The sequence below is a fragment of the Salvia miltiorrhiza genome, chromosome 1 (genome assembly GCF_028751815.1).
Source record: "Salvia miltiorrhiza cultivar Shanhuang (shh) chromosome 1, IMPLAD_Smil_shh, whole genome shotgun sequence".
In the NCBI taxonomy this organism is placed as follows: domain Eukaryota; kingdom Viridiplantae; phylum Streptophyta; class Magnoliopsida; order Lamiales; family Lamiaceae; genus Salvia; species Salvia miltiorrhiza.
In genome coordinates this window covers 69734725-69751328 of record NC_080387.1, presented here as the reverse complement: position 1 = coordinate 69751328, position 16604 = coordinate 69734725, and the positions used below count along the sequence as shown (strand labels likewise).

Sequence of the window (16604 nt, the reverse complement as noted above, 5' to 3'; positions counted from 1 at the left end):
ACAAATTGATTAAAAGAAATTCGATTAGTTAGAATTTAAAAATTTTGGAGATGATAGGATTTAAATTTTAAACCCTATATCATTCTCAACAAATTGAATGCTTGCCAATTGAGCTACATCCCCTTATCGAAATATTATCTCCACTGAATTCATAATAAGTAGTATTAACTAAGAATATGATGCTTTTGCATCAAAGATTGGCTAAGAATTTGTCATGTATATTCATTCAAGTAGTAGAATTTTATTTTTTATTTTTTATTTTTTTTCATTCAATACATTATCTGATAATATACAAAAAAAAAAAAAAAAAAAATCCTTTTAAGCACGTCATCTTCTGCCAAAGCCAGAGACGAAAACAACAAACAAGTCCTCACATGCAAGGATGGTGAGGCCACCCATAGAGTGATTGAAACGAGTTGTGTGTTTTCTTTCTAAAAACTTTCAAATAAGAAAACCTCATTCTTGGAGAAATCATTCAACAGATTAAGGTAACAAAAGTTTGCTCTATAAATTTTCATGTATATTCTCATCTACTATTATGTATTTCCAACGGATACATACATTTTCTAATCTACAACATTCTATTAATCCTCCTAAAACCATTGCTAAATATCATCTTGAGCTGAAGCCAGAGATGAAATCTACAAATGATTCTTGACTGCAAGGGATGGTGAGGCCGCCCATTGGGTGATTGAACCCGAATTCTTCCTCAGCTTGAAACAACAACTCTTGAAACGAGGGGTGGTTCAAGTACGCCACTGGAATCACAAACTGCTTCTTTTCATTATCTCCAACGTAAACAGCAAGATGCCCCTTCGGAACTACTTCAACTGACCTTCTCTCGCAGGATAAAGACCGTCTCAGCATTTGGCGGATGGCCATAGTGTAACAAAACAAGTAAGGGAAATGTGATATTTTTATTTTCTTTCTATCAAGTAGTTGTGAAAGAAATCAAAATCATGAAGAAAGCTAAAGAAGGCTTGTTGATGGTTGAAGATGAGAAATGTTTGTTGTCTATATATATAGGTGGAAAGCTAAGGAAATTTTGTATCACTTTAATTTGAAATTGAGATTGATGGTTGATTAGATATGTGGTGGGTATGAGACTTGGGAAACTCAAGCAAATGGATCATCATCACATGGATTTGTCTATCAACCACATATACATTTTAAGCAAATGGATCATCACATGAGGATACATTTTAAGCAAATGGATCATCACATTTGAACCACATATGTGGTAGTCACATGGATTGTCTTTGAATCATCATAAATTTTTATTTGAAGAAACAAGAATTTGTGATGTAAAACTACGTACTCTACCAACAATTGCAACAAGGGCCTTCCTCACTTAACAAACTTTGATGCCTATTTTCCACCTAAAAAAGCTCAAAAATTTAAGTAGAAAATGATGCTATGTAAGAGAGGAGATATGCAAGAGACAAAAGATAAGTATGCTGCTAATTGAATACTTAAATCAATTGAAGAATATACATGTAGATGATGGGATTTGAACCCAATATCATTCTAAATGCGATTTGAATGCTCTGCCAGTTGAGCTACATCCCCAAGTTGGTAAATTAAACCTCCCATTGCTAAATAATGGTTATAATTACGTTTAAAAAGATAAATTAATTAAAAGAAATTAGATTAGTTAGAAATTTAAAATATTGGAGATGATGGGATTCAAACCCAATATCATTCTAAACGTGATTAAATAATGGTTATAATTACGTTTAAAAAGATAAATTAATTAAAAGAAATTAGATTAGCTAGAAATTTAAAATATTGGAGATGATGGGATTCGAACCCAATATCATTCTAAACGCAATTTGAATGCTCTGCCAGTTGAGCTACATCCCCAAGTTGGTAAATTAAACCTCCCATTATTAAATAATGGTTATAATTACGTTTAAAAAGATAAATTAATTAAAAGAAATTAGATTAGTTAGAAATTTAAAATATTGGAGATGATGGGATTCGAACCCAATATCATTCTAAACGCGATTTGAATGCTCTGCCAGTTGAGCTACATCCCCAAGTTGGAAAATTAAACCTCCCATTATTAAATAATGGTTATAATTACGTTTTGAAAAGATAAATTAATTAAAAGAAATTAGATTAGTTAGAAATTTAAAATATTGGAGATGATGGGATTCGAACCCAATATAATTCTAAACGCGATTTGAATGCTCTGCCAGTTGAGCTACATCCCCAAGTTGGAAAATTAAACCTCCCATTATTAAATAATGGTTATAATTACGTTTAAAAAGATAAATATTAAAAGAAATTAGATTAGTTAGAAATTTAAAATATTGGAGATGATGGGATTCGAACCCAATATCATTCTAAACGCGATTTGAATGCTCTACCAGTTGAGCTACATCCCCAAGTTGGAAAATTAAACCTCCCATTATTAAAAAGTCTGTCTCATTTTTCCCTCTTCATTTTCTACTATTTCTAATTAAATTTTAGTATTTTAGGATTTATAGTTGCAGAAACATAATCACATGAGCTGTTGTGATTATTAGAGTGCTATAAAATTATATATACAAATTTTCATTGATCTAAAAATCATAATTTCAGTGGGGCAATTGAGGGCCATGATAGGTAGAGTTGGTAGGGGATTAAGTCTTTTAATTCCCTCAAAAATTTCAATTTCTTGCTTCAAATCTTATATATAACATTAAATGATAGCTAGACAGATCCATGTGATTTCTCATGTGCTTGTGTATTTCCAAGTTTCATAGCCATCACACATCCATTTTGTGGTTGCTGCTAATCAAACTTTATAGGGATTCAACATTGCTTGTGAAACTCTCTATATATACAACATATTTCCAAACCACAACCATCAACAAATTTTCAAAATTCTTTAGCTTTTTTCCTTTTGAATTCTATCACAAGAAACCTGCCGAAAAGTATTTGTTTCACTTCAAAAAAGACTCTTATTTATACAACAATGGCCATCCGTCAAATATTGAGACGATCTTTATCAAGCGAAAGAAGGGCAGCTGAAGTTCCGAAAGGGCATGTTGTTGTTTATGTTGGGAAGGATGAAAAGAAGCGCTTTGTGATTCCAGTATCATACTTGAATCACCCCTCGTTTCAAGAATTCCTATTTCAAGCTGAAGAAGAATTCGGATTCGATCACCCTATGGGAGGCCTCACCATCCCCTGCAGTGAGGACTTATTTGTAGATTTCATATCTGGCTTGAGCAGAAGATGATGATGTTTAGTAGGATCAAATATTTTGTAGATTAGGAGATAATGTATTCAATCAAACCAGATTCTGATACATCAATTAATGAACATACATGGCAAATTCTTAGCCAGTTTTTTTACAAAAGCATGATATTGTTGGAGAATTAATACCGGATTTATATATGTTCAAATTGAGAATTTTTTAGACTTGTTACCTTAATCTGTTGACTCCGATTTTTTAGTTTTTTGTGATTAAGAGAAATAATCTTTTAAAAAGAATTTTAAAAAAATTGGAGATGATGGGATTCAAACCCTATATCATTCTCAGTAAGTTGAATGCTCTGCCAATTGAGCTACATCCCCAAGTTGAAATATTAACCACCAATTAATTTATAATCGGTTAAAATAATCACAACTAAAATGACTTGCAAGCAGACTTTTCTTGAATGGATTGTTTAAAAATAATCACAACTAAAATAATCACAATTAAAATGATGGATAAGATTTATTGGACAAATGTTAGTTTTGAGATAATTGTTGTCTACCACCGAGTCTCCGAACATGATGAAGGCCGGAATCGTCGTGTTTTTAATTAGATTTATCTCTGGCAACAAGGGCCTTTCACATAACAAACCTTGATGCTTATTTTCCACCTTAAATCAATTTATTTTCACGACTTAGTACCAATTAATATATAATCGTTTACAATAATATACAAAAAATCGATTAATTAGAAGTTAAAAATTTTGGAGATGATGGGATTTGAACCCTATATCATGCTCAAGAAATTTGAATGCTCTGCCAATTGAGCTACATCCCCTAATTGGAAATATTAACATCCAATTAATATATAATCGTTTACAATAATATACAAAAAATCAATTGATTAGAAGTTCAAAATTTTGGAGATAATGGGATTTGAACCCTATATCATGCTCAAGAAATTTTGAATGCTCTGCCATTTGAGCTACATCCCCTAATTGAAATATCAACCTCCAGTTTTATTTATAATAATAATTAGTCAAAGAGAAAAATAATTATCTGCTAATCTACAAAAAAAAAAAATAATAATAAAAAATGAACCTTTTAATTAAAGCACATCATCTTCTGGCAAAGCTAGAGACGAAATCTGCAAACAAGTCCTGACTGCAAGGGATGATGAGGCCACCCATAGAGCGAGTTGTGTCTTTGCTTTCTAATAAGAAAAGCTCATTCTTGAAGAAATCAATCAACGCAGATTAATTAGGTAACAAAAGTTTGCTCCATAAATTTTCATGTATATTCATTTACTATTATGTATTGCCAATGGACACATATATACATTTTCTAATCTATAAAATTCTATTCCTCCTAAAACCATTGCTACAAATCATCTTGAGCTGAAGCCAGAGATGAAATCTACAAATAACTCTTGACTACAAGGGATGGTGAGGCCGCCCATCGGGTGATTGAATCCGAATTCTTCCACAGCTTGATACAACAACTCTTGAAACGAGGGATGGTTCAAGTATGCGACTGGAATCACAAACCGCTTCTTTTCATTATCACCAACATAAACAGCCCCTTGGGAACTACTTCAGCTGACCTTCTCCCGCTGGATAAAGACCGTCTCAGCATCTGGCGGATGGCCATTGTGTAATAAATCAAGGGAAATGAGAGGATTTTTTTTCTCTTCTTTTTATCAAGTATATAGTTGTGAAAGAAATCAAAATCTAGAAGAAATTAAGATAAAGAAGGCTTGCTGATGGTTGAAGATGAGAATTGTGTTGTCTATATATATAGGTAGAAAATTAAAGAAATGTGTTATCTCTGTTTGGAATTCAGAGTTGCTAGTCGAAATGGATATGTGGTGGCTATGAGACTTGGAAACACACTCACATGGATTTGTGTATCAACCAATAAACATTTTAAGCAATGATTTGTTCCCAACCAACTCTTGCTTGAATATGCAATTGCATAAGCACATGAGGAGTCACATGGATTGTCTCTGAATCATATCATAATTTTTTAATTTTTGTTTTTGAAGAAACAAGAATTTGTGATGTAAAACTATGTAGTCTACCAACAAGGGCCCTCGCTTAACTACTCATGAAGGATGTGACGTTTATTGGTTTGGTGTATATATACAACGCGTTTCTTGATTACAATCAACAACACCAACTCATAACGAAATTTAATGCCTCTTTGCATCAAAGAAAGCTCATAAGTTTGAGTTGCTTTTTTGCTTTCTGCCTACGTATGTATGTATATAGAATTTCCAAATTAATGGTGTAATTAAACCTATAGAATTGACCTAATACGTAAGCGTGAGAGATAATAAATGTGGCATAATAAAGCCAATACATCTGTGAATTGAAAATTCCTCACACTTAAGCCCTAAAATTAGCTTCTATTTGGGGTATTTCATACCCGTGGACAAAATCAAAAGGGGGTGATTTTTTTTTTTTCAAATTTTGAAGATCATGGAAAAATCAGAATTTATTGAAAGTTCGTGTATTTTACGGCAAATATCCTTAAATAAAACTAGTACTAAAGCTAATCACTTTGTTTACTAAAATGAATTAGAATTTTGGAATATCTCAAAACCTTTGATAATTTCTATCATCTGAACTAAATTTGATTAATCCCTATTTCATTGAAAGAGTGAGATTAAAGATTTTCTAAATTCCTTGAAGTTTTATTCATCATTAGTGTTCATCTTACTGCTGTTATTTACCTGCATTGTGTGTTTACTTACAAGAAATTGAAAACTAAAAGAAACTCATTCTTGGATATGAATTCTTGGTTATGAATCAAACAGATTAAGGTAACTAAAGTTTGTCAATAATATTTCATAGACATTCTTAAGTGTCCACTAACTGTGGTACTTCCATTAGATAAAAAATTTTGAGGTCGTAAGGTTTTCAAGACAATGGACTTTATTTGTGTAAATCATTGAACTCATCATAAAGGTTACTGTTCGACGGTTACTGTTCACGTGTTCATTGAACTCATCATAAAGGTTCGTCAATATACATTAAAGCGTTCAACTAAACGTCATCATATATGTGTAAGTATCATCGTTCATCATATTATTAATTGAAATATTGTGTATTCAACTAAACGTTCATTATTGAATGATCCTCAGTATTATCTACACCTAATATCTTCCATAATTAAGCAAATCTGTTTAGGTTGGATACGGGATTTGATAATTATTAATTTACTTATATAACCTTCCAGCATAAGGCGATGTTTAAAATCATCTTCAATCACAGATTCACAACCGTTCAATGAATATAATCCAATGGTGATGATGCCTTCTCTATTCTTTGATAATATATGCTTCTCCATAGAACTTCTATAACTGTAGAAAAAAACAAGGATAATTAAACAATATAGAGTTGAATGTTGTCAGGCAGTTTGCAATCAAGTAGCTGTTCGAGGAGGTCTCTGGCAGCTTGTGGGTAGGCCTCTTGATTATATAAAAACCGAGACTTGGATTTTTTTTTGAGAAAAAACCGAGACTTTGATGAACAGCGGAGAATAATTTTCTCAAGCGCAACGCAAGTATCCAAAATATATTTCAGCAATTCCAGATGACCGCCGGCACCCTCAACAAACCTTCCGAACTTGAACACTTTGAGATGCCAATGTGGATGTCTTTCAACATTTGTTGCAACTTCTCTCCATCTAGCTTTAGATGTTGGCTGCCACGAATCAAAAACTTGTCAAGAAAAAACTTGTTATGTAAAAAATATAGTATATGTTTCGTTTCGTTTTGAAAAGAGAGAGAACACAAACCCTGAACATGAATTCTTGAAGATGAGGAGATGCCCGTATCAACGCCGTTACAGGCAAGAGACCGTCTTTATACGCTCCACGACCATATCCAACGAACAACTTCTTCAACATAGGCATTTGCGGAAAGGCTTTCCCTAAAAACGCCTACACAAGGTATCAAGGACTCATCTCAAGTATGATGTATTAAAAGGTGTTTTGCTAAGCTCTTTAAAAACTACTTATAAGTCAGCTGCTTCAAAGTGTTTGGCAAAATAAGCTTCTAAACGACTTATAACCTTGCTAGTCTAACCTTGGGACGGCGGATGGTTAAACTGAGAGTTTTCAGTCTGGAAATGCAGGAAAATACTGCACAAGCAAGTAATATCTGGGAAGTGGAGTGGACCCTGAGCCAAGTAAGATTCGGAGCAGAAACTTGTATGGAACATTGACCAGCGCAACGATATATATCGAGCTCCTCTAGCGCGAGTGCCGTGCCACAAATCACAACATCAGATGTCAAAGTTGAAGAATGGATATCCAATTGCTTCAACAAAGGGCAATTACGTAGGAACGAGTCTATAACCTCGCCACTCACTATGAAACCTTTCAGACACAAGCTCTTGAGGGATTTAAAACCAATCAGATTTTGAGGCCTCTCTCTTAACAACTCTAATAGGGAAACCTTGAAAATTGGAACCTCAAGCTCTGTTCCCAGCAAGTTCAATTCCAACCTCTCAACTTGTCTTGAAACCACAAATTCAAGCCATTTCGCGACTGCGCGCTGCTCTAAATAGTTTGCATACACAGAGATTCGGAATTCTTTCAATGAAGGGGCTTTATGCGATTGGAGAACCGAGTTTATTATTTCTATGGGCTTCTTATAGCGGTTGGTTAGAAGCTTCGCATCCAAGTTGAGATTAGGAGTGTGTTTCCACAAATCCGACCATCGGGAAGAGAGAACACTAGTGGTTACAGATTCCCTCAGTGATAGGAAAGACAATATGACGAGGATAATTTCATCAGGCAACTCACTAATCCTATCGCATCTCCGAGAAGACTAACAAACAAAACAACAATCCAATAACAAAATATTAACAACAATCCAACAAAAAAATATTAGCCAAAATATTCACATGATAACATGATTGATTTCAGTGTCTTCATCTAAAAATTATTATGAATACTAAATACAACTTTTAATTCATCAAAGAGCCAAAACTATTACCTAACTATCAATTAAAGAGAAAAGACAGCAGATACTATGAGAGCTTGAGATTACCTTCTTGGGCAGAAAATCTGAATCGTCCATCACTACTTCAATCAATTTCTATACAGATATCAAAACAGACGTCTTAGAAACTAAGAAACTATATTTAAAAAATAAAAGCAAGATTTGATATCGCTACTCAAAAACAAAATTGCGTGCAGAATAAAACAATGTTCAAATCAAAATAAAGAATTAATTACCAAGATTCTGTCGTTTGGTTCCAGCCGAATTATTAGAGTCGGAGACGGTCTCGACTTAAATATTGATCCCTAATCCCTAAATCCTCAATCCGCCCAAATCCAAAATTATAATTGAGGTATAAATCCTAATTAAAAATTACTCCCTCCATTCCAACTAACTTAATCACTTTCCTTATATAATAAAAGGTTTTCTATTTATTAGTTAAACACAAGGGAGCTGGGATGGTTATTCTGAATTAATAGGATGGATATTTATACTTTTTTCTATATATATCCGTATAAAATATTTATAAATAAATGAGATACCACCTAATTAATCTAATCATTTTTCCGAATTAATTATGGTAAACTATAAATTTCCTTAATATTTTCACACACCGTAAGTTAACAACATTAGGTTAAATATGTCAAGTCAATGTGTGTGCGTGTGCACGCGTGTTAGTTTAATGGTAGAACGGTTAATGTTTAAGAAATTTATATTTTTTTATGTGAGATTCAATACAAAATTAAATTAATGTAGCATTCAAATAATTTTAATTCTAATTTTCATTTCATTTTTTTAATTATTACTTGTTATTAATGTAAAGTTGAAATTTAATTTTTATGAAATATTTTTTGTTACAAATTCGTTTAATGAAATATTTTTTGAAAAAAAAAAAAAGATTTCACAACAGTATCGAAAATAAAAGCGATTCGTCGAGAACATAAATGAACATAACACAATTTATAAACGGACATAATACAATTTCTAATTGAACAAATATATTCAGATTTAACACAATTTATAAACGGACATAATACAATTTCTAATTGAACAGATATATTCAGATTTACTGGACGTATGAATATCCCAAAAAATCCAAATTGATCATTCAATTTGATGAAAAGAAAATGACGGTGCAGATTAGGGCCAAAGACTAGACAATGGAGCTGAACAAATTTATAAAATAAAATAGAAGAATAGAAAGATAAGTTGTGTTTCTTCCTTCTCCTACTCTCGCCATAATTCCTCATTCTCGAATTTCATGGCGGATCGGGAATTATGCATTTTGTCGATTGATCATGCCAAAGACTAGATTTTGTGTTCCAAATTTCTTCAACAAATCAGAGTCGATTTCGCCGCCAAACCCTCAAACCCCGATCGACAAAGGCCACCTCCTCCAAGTATGCACAATCCTTTAAATGAACAAGATATAATTTTTAATGAACATAATACAATTTCTAAACGAACAAAAAGGACATCTAATTATTCATTGAAGAGGATTTTCCCAATTTTTCCAAATTCCAGATCTGAAATTTTAGAAAACAGACATCAAATACAATTCCAGGTTCTAATTGTAGACCCGTCAAAAACTTCAGCTGTCAAACATGCATGAGCACAACATCTAAGGGAAACAGATAGCACATCACGGGCAAGCCAACTTTACTTCTCGCAATCATTTTTAATCTACATATTTACAAGATGAAGAATTTAATGGAGGTAAATTGTCTCTTTAATTGTAATTATTGTAACCGATTATATATTTATTGGAGGTTTGATGTTCAGTAAGGGGACGTAGCTCAATTGGCAGAGCACTTGTTGAGAATGATTCCATCATCTCAATAGAGAATGATATAGGGTTCGAATTCAAATTTAAAAAATTCTCAATTGAAGTATTATTCCTAATTTGAATCCTGTATTATCCAACAATATCATGCTTTTGTAAAAAAAGTGGCTAAGAATTTGCCATGTATGTTCATTAATTCATGTATCATAATCTGGTTTGATTGAATACATTATCTCCTAATCTACAAAATATTTGATCCTACTAAACATCATCATCATCTGCTCAAGCCAGAGATGAAATCTACAAATGAGTCCTCACTGCAAGGGATGGTAAGGCCTCCCATAGGGTGATTGAATCCGAATTCTTCTTCAGCTTGAAATAGGAATTCTTGAAACGAGGGGTGATTCAAGTACGATACTGGAATCACAAACCGCTTCTTTTCATCGTCCCCAACATAAACAGCAACATGCCCTTTCGGAACTTCATCAGCCCTTCTTTCGCTTGATAAAGATCGTCTCAAAATTTGACGAATGGCCATTGTTGTATGAATAAGGATCTTTCTCAAGTGAAACAAATACTCTTTTTGCAGATTTCTTGTGATAGAAAACGAAAGTAAAAAACTATAGAATTTTGAATATTTGTTGATGGTTGTGGTTTGGAAATATGTTGTATATATAGAGAGGTGAACAAGCAATGTTGAATCCCTATAAAGTTTGATTAGCAGCAACCACAAAATGGATGTGTGATGGCTATGAAACTTGGAAAAACACAAGCACATGAGAAATCACATGGATCTGTCTAGCTATCATTCAATGTTATATATAAGATTTGAAAGCAAGAAATTGAAATTTTTGAGGGAATTAAAAGACTTAATCCCCTACCAACTATACCTATCATGGCCCTCAAATGCCCCACAGAAATTATAATTTTTAGATCAATGAAAATTTATATATAATTTTACTGCACTCTAATAATCCATTTGGCTTTGCTGTTTGTAAACATATCATTAATGTGGTCCACAACAGCTCATGTGATTATGTTTCTGCAACTATAAATCCTAAAACAGTAAAATTTAATTAGAAGCAGTTGAAAATGAAGAGGGAAAATTGAGACAGGCTTGACTTGTGATGAAGAATTCACATGATTCTGTGTTTCAATAATTTATAGGGTCTAAAAGATGATGTAACAGATACAACAGTGGTCATGTTGAAACATAGTAGAAAATGAAGAGGGAAAAATGAGACAGACTTGACTTGTGATGAAGAATTTCACATGATTCTGTGTTTCAATAATTGATAGTAGTAAAAGATGATGTAACAGATACAACAGTGGTCATGTTGAAACATATATAGTGAAAAGTTTGATTAAATCAGATACAACAGTGTAATCTGTGGAATTTTGAAAAGCTATTTGATTTGTGTGGGCCATGCATGTAGAGTTGGATGGGGAACAAACAACTTTCAATCCATCAAAATCTTCATTTTAATTATTTCTTAATCATTGATAGACAAATCCATGTGCATGATTTCTCTCATGTGCTTGTGTTTTCCAAATTTCAAAGGGATCCAACACCTATATATACAACATGTACATTTCTCAACTTCAACCATCAATAAACAAGCCTTCAATAAATTCTCTAGCTTTCTTGATTTTGATTTCTTTCATAACTACTACTCTTCTCATTGATTTAACTTGAGAGAAGGTCCAAAAAATGGCCATTCACCAGATTCTGAGACGATCTTTCTCCAGCGAAAGAAGGTCAGCTGAAATAGTTCCCAAGGGGCATGTTGCTGTCTACGTTGGAGATAATGAAAAGAAGCGGTTTGTGATTCCAGTGGCGTACTTGAACCACCCCTCGTTTCAAGAGTTGTTGTTTCAAGCTGAGGAAGAATTCGGGTTCAATCACCCGATGGGCGGCCTCACCATCCCTTGCAGTCAAGAATTATTTGTAGATTTCATCTCTGCCTACAGCTCAAGATGATTTGTAGCAATGGTTCTAGCTAGGAGGAATAGAATGTTGTAGATTAGAAAATGTATGTATATATATGTTTTAACATAATCATCTTTTTTTGGTGAAATAACAAATAATTTTTTATTAAGCAGAATTTAGTTTGCTGGTTACAGAAAGGTAAAAAGAAAGTTAAAATAGTTTAACCACAGCAGCCAATGAATTAATTCTGTCAAAAATATTCAAAAAGTCTGATATGAGATTACTACCTGCAATATTTTTATGTCAATTTAAAAATAAAAAAAAAATCATTTGTTTCTAGAATTTGATGTATGTGGGGGCATTTAAGGGACATGCAGCTAGAGGCTAGAGTTGGTAGGGAACTATGCATTTAATTCCCTCCAAAATTTCAATTTCTTGCTTCAAATCTTATATATATGTGACATTAATTGATGGACAAATCCATGTGACTTCTCATCATGTGCTTGTGTTTTCCAAGTTTCATAGCCACCACATATCCATTTTGTGGTTATTGCTAATCAATCTAATTAAACTTTATAAAGGGTCTACATTGCTTGTGCAGCTCTATATATACTACATATTTCCATACCACAGCCATCAACAAGTTTCTCAAAATTCTCTAGCTTTTCACTTTTGATTTGTGTCACAAGAAATCTATTTGTTTTACTTCAAAAAAGACTTCTATTTATACAGCAATGGCCATTCGCCAGATGCTGAGACGATCTTTATCAAGCGAAAGAAGGTCAACTGAAGTTCCAAAAGGGCATGTTGCCGTCTATGTTGGGGAGGATGAAAAGAAGCGTTTTGTGATTCCAGTATCATACTTGAACCACCCCTCGTGTCAAGAATTACTGTTTCATGCAGAGGAAGAGTTTGGGTTCAATCACCCTATGGGTGGCCTCACCATCCCTTGCAGTGAGGACTTGTTTGTAGATTTCATCTCTTGCTTCAACACAAGATGATGTTTGCATGTGCTTAGTAGTAGGATCAAATTTTTGTAGATCAGCAGATAATGTATTTCTAGGAAAAAAAATATCTAGTACATTCAATGAATATATATACTACATGACAAATTCTTAGCCACATTTTGATGCAAAAAAGCATGATCCAAATCTTATTATTTATTTGAACTTTTATCAATTATTTTGTTTACTTATAATCAAAATACCGGATCTACAAATTTCATGGAGGCTCATATTTCAATCCTATCATCTCCATATTTTTTTATTTCTTATTATTCGAATTTCTTTTAATCATTTATTCTCTTTAATTATAATTATTATAGCCAGTAATAAATCAAGTGGAGGTTAATATCTCACAAAAAGGGGATGTAGCTCAATTGGCAGAGCATTCAATGGTTTGAAATGATATAGGGTTCAAATCCCATCATCTCCATATTTTCTGATTTCTTATTATTCGAATTTATTTTAATCATTTATTCTCTTTAATTATAATTATTATAACCAGTAATAAATTAAGTGGAGGTTAACATTTCAAAAAAGGGGATGTAGCTCAATTGACGGAGCATTCAATGGTTTGAAATGATATAGGGTTCAAATCTCATCATCTCCATATTTTTTGATTTCTTATTATTCGAATTTCTTTTAATAATTTATTCTCTTTAATTATAATTAATATAACCAATAATAAATTAAGTGGAGGTTAATATCTCACAAAAAGGGGATGTAGCTCAATTGGGAGAGCATTCAATGGTTTGAAATGATAATAGGGTTCTAATCCCATTATCTCCATAATTTTTAAATTCTTATCATTCGAATTTCTTTTAATCATTTATTCTCTTTAATTATAATTATTATAACCAGTAATAAATTATGTGGAGGTTAATACCTTACAAAAAGGGGATGTAGCTCAATTGGTAGAGTATTCAATGGTTTGAAATGATATAGGGTTTAAATTCCATCATTTCCATATTTTTTTATTTCTTATTATTCAAATTTCTTTTAATCATTAATTTTCTTTAGTTAGCTATAATTAGATGTAGCTCAATTGGCAGAGTATTCGACTTATTGAGAATGATATATAGGATTCAAATCCCATCATCTCCATTTGTTTAAAAATTCTCATATTATTCAAATGTTCTTATAATCAACTTTTCTCTTGATTGTAATTATTATATCCGATTTAATCAACTTTTCACTATATATGTTTCAACATGACCACTGTTGTATCTGTTACATCATCTTTTAGTACTACAAATCTATACATATATAAAAGTTGGTCCTAGGCATAAAATTTTCCCGCCTTTTTACTTAATTTATAGGAGTCAGGGGATTTTTTAGGACAATAACTTATGTTGATTTGGAAATTAGGACAATAATTTTTGAATTTGTAAAAATAGGACACTAATTTTTTTTTAGAGTAAAATAGGACACTAATTAATAAGTGTCGTAAAAATAGGACATTTCTCGGCCGATAATTGGCCGAAAAATGTCCTGCGGATGCAACACTTATTAATTAGTGTCCTATTTTACTCTAAAAAATAATTAGTGTCCTATTTTTACAAGTCCGAAAGTTATTGTCCTAATTTCCAAATCAATCTAAGTTACTGTCCTAAAAAACCCTCGAACTCTAATTTATAGTATTTGGAAGGTTTGACTAACTTATAGAATGATTTATATATATAGCTGTTAATTAAATTTACATTTAGCTGAACGACATTTATTCCCATCATCTATATATGGAATGAATTTATATGTAAAAAGTTGGAGATCACCAATTTCAATTAAATCTTTGGTGAAAAATAGTCGCCCAATAAATACAATTCATAATATAAATACATATAAATTGCATGGGAACAAATTTGATAAATTAAAATGTACATGATTTATGCAAAATCTTAATGGGGTGAGATATGTATACCACCTCCTATCCCACGTGGAAATAAACTAGGGGGTGGAGGCTCTTTTTTCAAAATCTTAATGGGATAAAAATCATTCTTTTATAGTCATAATATAGTATAATTACATGTATTTAAATAAAAAATCTATAATCTATATACAAAAATGCATATAGTCCGATTATCCTAATTAGCGCCATTTAAATTAAGGAAAAAATTATGTAAGGAGTAATGAATGTTTCGTGAAATGAGTAATTTGGCAACATTCCATATATATCTAAAAAATGCAGCAATTATTTATTCTCATTAGACCAAAATTAATCTCCATTGTCAAAGCATCTAATTCAACACAATATATTAAATGTCCCCAAGGGGACATCAAGCGGTGCGACCTCCTGTGTGTGAATATCGAAGAAGTGTGAATATCGAAGAAGTCTGAATAATGTTGTATATAAAAAAGTTTTCCAAAATTTATAATAATAAGATAACAAGTTCGCAATTGTATTTTCATGTATTATTATTATTTTCATATTTATTTTTAAGTAATTTAAAATGTTAGTCTTAAATATATTTTAGTAGCAATATAATTGGTATAACAGTTGTATGATAAAATATTTTAGTATATTTATTTTAAAGATTATACAAAATTGTCCTTCAAAATGTTACAATAAAATGCGTATATTGTTCGATGTCTAAGTATAGATATCCTATGATCTTTTACGTAAAAATAGATGTATTTTAAAATAAGTTATCATATTTTTTTTATTATTTTATACTTTTATTTTAATTTTAATAACTTTCAACAAAAATATACTCAAATTACTTTTAAATAATTAATTAAATAGATAAAATTTTAACAATATATTTAACCCCGTGCATCGCACGGGTAAAACACTAGTCAATTATTGAACATGACCACTGTTGTATCTGTTACATCATCTTTTAGTACTACAAATCAATTATTGAAACACAGAATCATGTGAAATTCTTCATCACAAGTCAAGTCTGTCTCAATTTTCCCTCTTCATTTTCTACTATTTCTAATTAAATTTTGGTATTTTAGGATTTATAGGTGCAGAAACATAATCACATGAGCTGCTGATTTCTTCAATTCCTGTAAGCTGGCCACATTAATGATATATATTTACAACCAAAAAGGATTATTATACTATAGTCTGCTATAAAATTACACAAATTTTCATTGATCTAAATTTTAATTTCATGTAGGGCATTTGAGGGCCATGTGGCTAGAGCTGGTAGTGGACTAATGTGTTTAATTCCCTTAAAATTTTCAATTTCTTGCTTCAATATAACATTAAATGATAGACAAAATCCATGTGATTTCTCATGTGCTTGTGTTTTTCCAGGTTTCATAGCCACCACACATTCATTTTGTGGTTATTGCTAATCAAACTTTAGAGGGATTCAACATTTGTGCAGCTCTCTATATATACAACATATTTCCAAACCTCAACAACCAACAAATCAAGATCGATAGCTAGAGTTACAAATTGTGTCTGATTTCATCGTTAAAAATATGAACACATGATTCTGTATTATAACATTAAAAATTGTGTCTGATTTCATCGCTTTAATTTATTAGCTTATAATAATTAATAACTACAATTAAAGAGACAAAATTAATTACAAGAAATTCAAATTAGTTAGAATTTTAAAAAATTGGAAATAATTGGATTCATACCTTTATATCATTCTCAACAAATTGAATGCTCTGCCAATTCAACTACTTCCCCTTATCGAAATATTAATCTCCACTGAATTCATAATATGTATTAAC

The 16604-nt window shown here is 31.7% G+C and overlaps 4 protein-coding genes across 4 annotated transcripts; 2 read left to right on the top strand and 2 right to left on the bottom strand.

Annotated features, from left to right (window-relative positions):
• The first annotated feature begins 2848 nt into the window (after positions 1–2848).
• On the top strand, positions 2849–3406 carry LOC131005548 (auxin-induced protein 15A-like). The gene has a single exon (XM_057932560.1). The coding sequence runs from the start codon at positions 2963–2965 to the stop codon at positions 3227–3229; it is 267 nt and encodes an 88-aa protein (XP_057788543.1). The 5' UTR covers positions 2849–2962; the 3' UTR covers positions 3230–3406.
• A 3030-nt stretch (positions 3407–6436) lies between these two features.
• LOC131005547 (putative F-box/FBD/LRR-repeat protein At4g13965) lies at positions 6437–8571 on the bottom strand. The gene is made up of 5 exons (XM_057932559.1): positions 8434–8571; positions 8246–8293; positions 7277–8023; positions 6988–7131; positions 6437–6893 (listed from the first exon to the last, which is right to left on the bottom strand). The coding sequence occupies exons 2-5, from the start codon at positions 8273–8275 to the stop codon at positions 6573–6575; spliced, it is 1242 nt and encodes a 413-aa protein (XP_057788542.1). The 5' UTR covers positions 8276–8293; positions 8434–8571; the 3' UTR covers positions 6437–6572.
• Positions 8572–10119: 1548 nt separating this feature from the next.
• On the bottom strand, positions 10120–10770 carry LOC131005545 (auxin-responsive protein SAUR21-like). Its single transcript, XM_057932557.1, has one exon. The coding sequence runs from the start codon at positions 10756–10758 to the stop codon at positions 10255–10257; it is 504 nt and encodes a 167-aa protein (XP_057788540.1). The 5' UTR covers positions 10759–10770; the 3' UTR covers positions 10120–10254.
• A 1752-nt stretch (positions 10771–12522) lies between these two features.
• On the top strand, positions 12523–13032 carry LOC131005546 (auxin-induced protein 15A-like). The gene has a single exon (XM_057932558.1). The coding sequence runs from the start codon at positions 12645–12647 to the stop codon at positions 12909–12911; it is 267 nt and encodes an 88-aa protein (XP_057788541.1). The 5' UTR covers positions 12523–12644; the 3' UTR covers positions 12912–13032.
• Positions 13033–16604: the final 3572 nt, after the last annotated feature.

Coding starts and splice junctions, on each gene's coding strand:
- LOC131005545 (XM_057932557.1), bottom strand. CDS start 10,758: ATGTGCTTGTGTTTTTCCAAGTTTCATAGCCATCACACATCCATTTTG.
- LOC131005547 (XM_057932559.1), bottom strand. CDS start 8,275: ATGGACGATTCAGATTTTCTGCCCAAGAAG. Junction 8,024..8,245: donor CAGATTTTCTGCCCAAGAAG/GTAATCTCAAGC, acceptor TTTGTTTGTTAG/TCTTCTCGGAGATGCGATAG. Junction 7,132..7,276: donor TAACCATCCGCCGTCCCAAG/GTTAGACTAGCA, acceptor TACCTTGTGTAG/GCGTTTTTAGGGAAAGCCTT.
- LOC131005546 (XM_057932558.1), top strand. CDS start 12,645: ATGGCCATTCGCCAGATGCTGAGACGATCTTTATCAAGCGAAAGAAGG.
- LOC131005548 (XM_057932560.1), top strand. CDS start 2,963: ATGGCCATCCGTCAAATATTGAGACGATCTTTATCAAGCGAAAGAAGG.